General features: G+C 32.7%; 1 protein-coding gene across 1 annotated transcript; it reads right to left on the bottom strand.

Moving 5' to 3' along the window:
• Positions 1-681: 681 nt before the first annotated feature.
• LOC109800466 (wall-associated receptor kinase-like 20) lies at positions 682-6088 on the bottom strand. The gene is made up of 3 exons (XM_083073684.1): positions 4187-6088; positions 3250-3447; positions 682-2777 (listed from the first exon to the last, which is right to left on the bottom strand). The coding sequence occupies exons 1-3, from the start codon at positions 5049-5051 to the stop codon at positions 1702-1704; spliced, it is 2139 nt and encodes a 712-aa protein (XP_082929810.1). The 5' UTR covers positions 5052-6088; the 3' UTR covers positions 682-1701.
• Positions 6089-6810: the final 722 nt, after the last annotated feature.

The following is a 6810-nucleotide window of genomic DNA, read 5'->3' as shown; positions in this document are numbered from 1 at the left end:
TTCTACCTTGTATTGCAAAGAAGGTAAAACCTATAACAGTTTTACTTAAAAAGAAAAAACAATTCCAATGAACCCAAGATTCTGAGCATGGTTTTCTAAGCAAAAAAGAAGTATTGTTGACACCATATGCATTGACGAAATCCCAACCAGACCTACAATTATTCTTGTCAAAAGGTCCTTTTTAAGCTTAGTGTTTAGCCAACTTCATTAATGAGCTCAATTTGAGTCCTATGGCAAAGAACACTTGGATATTGTATGTAAATGGATCATATCTACGAAAAAAAGGAGCAGAGCCAATTATCTTAAAAAAGTCCCTAGGACTTGGTGCTTGAACAATTACTCAAGTTTAATTTTTTAACATTAAATAATCGAGACGAGTATGAAACTCGCGTGCTAGAACTGAATTTGGCTGTTGAAATGGGAGCTAAGAAATTGTTATGCAAAAGTGATTAACAGTTGGTAACAACAATATAATTAATAGGTGAGTGTGAGGCAAAGGACAATCAATTGATGAAGTATTACTGGTATCACCTAATGTGGCTTTTCCTTCCTGTGTGTTGGGACGAGAAAGGATAAAATATTGTTAATAGTTGAGTATGAGGCGAAGGACAATCAATTGATGAAGTATTATCGGTACTCACCTAATTAGCTTTTCCTTCTTGTGTCATGGGATGAGAAAGGATAAAATATTGTTAATGGTTGAGTTACTTGAGTATGATGTGAAGGATAATCAATTGATGAAGTATTATCAATACTCACCTGATATGACTTTTCCTTCCTATGTGCTGGGACGAGAAAGGATAAAATATTTTCATCTTTATAAAAGGATAACCTCTTTCTCTCTCGAGTTATTTTTTACAATCCTCGAAAAACTTGATTTTACACGCAAGTGATTGTGAGACTAAGAAAGTGTTAATAACTAATTAAAGAGATTTTAAATGAATTTCATTATCAATCATATGTATTCTAAACATTCTCATAGAAATTATGGAATACGATAGTAGTAAGAAATATGTTATCTAACATCTCTAGAGGTATTTTTTTTTCATATGATAAACCCTATAATTAAAATTACACATAATTACAAAATTTACTAACATACTTACCAAATGTTTGAAAATAATCAAGTTGTAGTATACAAATATATTGTAAGAGAAAACAATATTTTTTTTTTTCAGAATTATTTCGAACAAGTAGGATTAGTTGTATAAAAAAACTAATCCTAATAATATGTGTGTACAAATGAAAAGAAGATTGTTAAAATCTGTGGGTTGAATCCGGCAAGATTAAAAGACATGAAAATGTTAGACCAGAGTATTTAAAAACAGTCTGTAAAAACTCTGAAAATATAGTGTTCCCTTGCGAACTAATTGTCTCTATATTACACCATATATACTTAAACCTGCAATTATCACACCAGAAGAATTTGTCAGGTACACTTTACTCAGCAGCTTTGACATTGTTTAACCAGAAATGCTAACCTCACACTTTTTAATACTTCCATTCTCATAGTTATTGGATGAAACTAATGCATGTCTAATTAAATTAAATATGTAGGTCACATTCCATTTGACTGTCTCATTGATCTCAAACTAATGACACCATGCAAATTTCAACCATTAAGGGGAGAATCTATTAAAAAGAGATGGATGGCCACAGAGATTGCATGTGTACATTCTTGACACTTCTCTAACAAATTCATCATGATTTTGAAACCTGACCCTTAACAATTTTAATCAGGTATTCAATCTCATCAGCAACTTCCTTCATCGAAGGCCGTTTCTGCCTCTGCTCATCCAAGCACGCAACCGCAAGATACCCCAACGACTTCATAGTCTCCAATTCCACTTCACTAGCTCCCTCTCTAAGCAAAGGATCAACCACATCCATCAACTTGTCCTCCACCATTTTCCTCTTCCCATACATGGCCAAGTTCACACTCTCTTCCTCCCTATTGAAATCAATAGCCTTTTGAGCAGTAAGCAGCTCCATCAACACCACCCCAAAGCTATAAACATCACTCTTATCCGTCAACTGAAAGTTACGATAATACTCAGGGTCCAAATACCCTAGTGTCCCTTGAGCACTAGTGAAAATGTGACTCTTGTTCTCTTCAGCCAGTTCAACGAGCCTAGATAACCCAAAGTCAGAAACCTTTGCATCAAACTTTTCATCAAGGAGTATATTGCTGGATTTCACGTCGCGGTGGTAAATGGGTGGCACAGCAGAAGAGTGAAGATAAGAAAGCCCTTCAGCAGTTTGGTGTGCAATTTTGAGTCTTTGGTGCCACTTTAGGAATTCCCTCGAGCCACAAGAGTGGCGGTGAAGGTAATCGAAAAGGGTCCCATTTGAAACGTACTCGTATATCAGCATGGGGTGTTCAAGTTCCATGCAACAACCTAGGAGTCTAACTAAACTTCTGTGGTTCACTTGGCACAGAATTCGAACCTCGTTTTGCATTTGGTCGATGCCTTTGGTGCTTCCGAGCTTGGCACGCTTGATGGCGAAGACGGTTCCGTCGTCGAATGTTCCCTTGAAGACTTCGCCAAAACCGCCGGAGCCGATGAGGTTTTCTGGGGCGAAATTGTTGGTGGCTTTCATTATCTCTCTGCCGGTGAAGATTCTTGATGATAAGGCACTCGCTTTGGTGGTTGAGATTTCTGTTCTTCTTTTGGTTTTGGCCTCGTTTTTTTTTGTCTTTGCTGCGTTGTGCTTCTTGTAGAAAATGGCTCCTATCACTGTTATGATAGATACTATTCCTCCCAAGGAAACAACCACTGTTTGAAATAGAAGAGTTTAGGAAAACAAGTCACAAAATTCAGTGGTTAGTTACTACATAATTGCATTTGACAAAGAGAAATGTAGGATCTGACTAGAGAATAAAGTGAAACTTAAGGAGTCATGCTAAACATGGCTCTTGGATTATTTGTAGAGTTTATTTTTTCATAAATACGCATATTGCAAAGTTGACAACTAAAAAATTTTCATCAGTTAAATATTATTTTAACAGATTGACTTGTATCTCAATGCAGACCTTACCGGCATTGCCCCAAAATGTGCCTTACAAGCATTATTTCCAAGTTTTTCTATCAATTTTGCTTAACCAAAATGTGAAGTATTTGATACACAAATGAAGGATTTATTGTCACACTAAATATTGCACACTTATGTGGTATGAGATCCGAACTTTTAGTTGTTAGCTTATAGCAAGAAACCTATAAACTGAGGTGCTACATGATACACACGTACCAGCCAGAAGCATTTTCTTTTTCTTCCGAACTTTGCAGTGGTTGTCTTTTCCATGTCCTGTGCATTTTGTATCTGCATGATTAGAAAACAAAAATAAAACAACTAGGATGACAAATTGGAAATTTATCTGAATTTTGGTTAGGCAAAATTGATAGAAAAGATAGGAAATTTGAAAGATCGAGAAGAAAAGAATCCGTTAGATTAACAAAGGAATTTAAAAATTGCAATAAAAATAGCTGTGAAAATTAAAACAATGAAAGGTAAACTGATATTATTTTTATAATATTAAAATTTTGAAAATAAAAATATTTACTAAGTTAAACAAAAAAAATTATTCATGATAATTACATTTAAGTTTGAATTTTTTTAAATGAAAAAAAATATGAAAACATTAGATACAACATAATTCTTATAATAGTGGTTTACTTAAGTAATTTTTTTATAAGTAGTTTTTATTAACAATTAAAATGTTTCTTACAAAGTTGTAATTAAAAAAAATCTCATCGTGTATATTTTTTTCAATTTTTCTATTTCTCTTAAATTAAATACTCCTAATTTTACTTTAATTCTTACCTATTTCTATTTACTTATTACTCTTTTTATTTTTCTCTATTTTATTTTTTACTTATGTCTTTCTTTTCTACTAAAATGAATTATAACCAATTACACACTCCAAAATGACTACACTTTTAAAATAAATTGAAAATATTTAAACTTCAATAAATTATATACCAACATATGTTGTTAATCAGAAACTAAGTACTAAATTTAAATTTCCTATATAAAATTTTGGATTTGAGTTTTATCTTTATGAAAGAAAAATGTAGTGGAAAACAAAAATCCTATTAAATATTTTTAAAAGAGATTAATCATTAAATATTTCACACAATAACATAATAAAAAAAATAAAATGAAAATATACTCAGAATTTATTTACCATGTAGTTTTAGTATAATATCAATCATGCACTCAACAAATTTATCAAGTAGCATAGTAAATTGATTAAAAGAAAAAATAATAAACCACAAAATTAGCTTACTCTGAATTTGAGGTTGACACAAACCATTGACTGGGTCCCACTTAAAACCAGCATTACAAAAGCACCTTTGCACCCCACCACCCGGGCCCACTCCACACTTCGAGTTCACCAATTCTTTGCAATCCACTGCGGTTCTACAAACCGGTTCCTGTGGCGCCACCCACTCGATCCCCACCCCACCCTCCGCCGCCGTGCCGTTAAAATCCACAAAACTCTGATACGCCGCGCACCCTCCGCCGTGCACCAGAACTGCATACTCTCTGCGGGCCCCACCACTCTTATACTCACAGCACACGCCCACGCGCCCGCACGCGCCGAATTCCGCGTGCTCCTTAGCGTATTTGTGACACGCGCTGCTTGCGGCGCAGTTCATCGCAGGCGCGTGGGCGGTGCAGTTATAGAGAAATATGGTGTTACCCGAAGCCACGCTAAAGGGAAGGGTCTCGTTCAGGTGCATGCCTTCGCTGTGGAAGTCCGTGGACACGCACGTCTTCGGTGCGAGTGTTGCGGGTCGGGTTATGATCCTGCGGGTTAACGGATCAATGGACCTGATCATGTAGGATGATCCGGCGAGTGCATCGAACCAAAGTGTACCCGCGCTGCACCGGATCTTGTACCACGGGTCGCCACAATCGGGTCCCGTGCTTAATGGGTAGGGAACCGGGTTCGAACCGCAATTACCGCACTTTCGCATCGCCTCGGCGCGTGATAGCAACAACGCTATAGTTGTGAATATTAACATTGTAATCTTAGGTTGGTCCATGAAAGAACATAGGGTAAAATGAAACCATTGCTGCTATATATGCACTATAGTTACTTGTTAGATATTTTAATTTTTTAAAAAAATTTCTGAGTTAAAATTAGATTAAAAAAAAAAAACTTATTAGCAAATGAGTGGGTGCGACGCAGCCAGATGTGTGTAGGAGAATGTGAAATTTGCTTCGCTTTTCCAAAAGATTGTGCAATTTTATGGAATGATACAGATAAGGTAATTCCTCAGATGCAGAGGACTAGAATGTGCTGTAAATGGAACGAGATTAATTGACTCTGAAGGTAAGAGTATACGATCTAGGAACATTGAACGTAGCTGATTTGGGTTTTCTATACTTAAAGTATATATCGCGTTTTTCTAAGGAAGATATGCATGTTTCTTTTTCACCATGCAAGGTGCATGGATCGACGATGTAAACAAAACCCATGATTTTGTTTTAGGTATATTAGAACACGTGCATGGCTTTGTTCTTGGGTCCAATGTTTGAGGAAAATTTTACTCATGAAAAATTTGGAAACCACAAAATATGACCAGGGTGGTCCTGACATTTTAGGAACCGGGACAAAATTATAGAAAAGAAAGAAAAGAAAAAAAAAAAAAAAAGCTTCTTATGAACTAATATTTTAAATATGAGTATATTTTAAAAAAATAATATGTCTTGTCACTGAGTGAATAACACAATTTTAACAAATTTAAAAAGGGTGTGTTACAATTTTTCTTTAACTCCAATGTTTTCTTTACTCCAATGTATTACTTTTTATCATCGAGAAAATATTTTCTCCACTTGTATGATTATTCCCTCACCTATTACTTAAAAAACCAAAATTTATTAAAAAAAAAATATATAAGTGGTTTAAGCTCAATGTAACAAAAATGTGTTTGGACGTAAAAGTCGAAGTTGAAGTCGAGTACTCACTCAAATGTTTGCTGATTCCAAAAATTAAATTAAAAACACAGTAAATATAAAATTAGCATGGCAACGTTAACAATATCAACAAGAAAAAAATTATAAAAGGACTTGCAAGAAAATTAAATAAATTTTTTAAACATTGAAATAAAATTGTAAAAATAGTTATCCCTTTAGTGTCATTGTTAGGGGTGCTACTGAAATATATATATATATATATATATATATATATATATATATATATATATATATATATATATTTATTTATTTATTTAAGTTCTTTGATATTTGAATTTTTAGAACTTAAAATAGAAAATTTAATCTTTTTTTGGTTATTATTTTTATTTTTCAATTAACATAAATTTTATGTTTAAATATTTTTATTTTACACCATAAAATTGTAATACCTTCAAATTTCAAATCGTAATATATATGAATACTATTGAAAATTTTTAAATAAATGAATGATCATAAAAATTATAGATTAAATTTTAATAGAACGTAGAGTTCACACTTGTAAAGTTGCAGTTTGAGTATTCACTATTATATAATTGTGAATAACCCATAAGTTTCTCTTAGTTCAGACGAAAAAACTTAAAAGTTAATATGCTTAAAATTTTATTTTTTATTAAATAATTTAATTCAAAATTATTAAAGTTTAATTACTTAATTTTCACTATGTAAAAAAAATAGTTTGTAATATATGTTCAAAATTTGATATTATGATATTAAACTTTATTGAAATAAACATTAGTTGAATTTTAATAATTTAAAAAATTAACATTAGGTAATATTTATTAATTTAAAAATAACTTTAAATATTTAATAATTTAAAAATAAATA

The sequence above is a fragment of the Cajanus cajan genome, chromosome 4 (assembly GCF_000230855.2).
Source record: "Cajanus cajan strain Asha chromosome 4, NIPB_CcT2T_4, whole genome shotgun sequence".
Classification (NCBI taxonomy): Eukaryota; Viridiplantae; Streptophyta; class Magnoliopsida; order Fabales; family Fabaceae; genus Cajanus; species Cajanus cajan.
This window is presented reverse-complemented; position numbering and strand designations above follow the sequence as displayed.

Coding starts and splice junctions, on each gene's coding strand:
- LOC109800466 (XM_083073684.1), bottom strand. CDS start 5,051: ATGGACCAACCTAAGATTACAATGTTAATATTCACAACTATAGCGTTG. Junction 3,448..4,186: donor TATTATACTAAAACTACATG/GTAAATAAATTC, acceptor CTTTGTTAATCT/AACGGATTCTTTTCTTCTCG. Junction 2,778..3,249: donor AAAGAAAATGCTTCTGGCTG/GTACGTGTGTAT, acceptor TATTTCAAACAG/TGGTTGTTTCCTTGGGAGGA.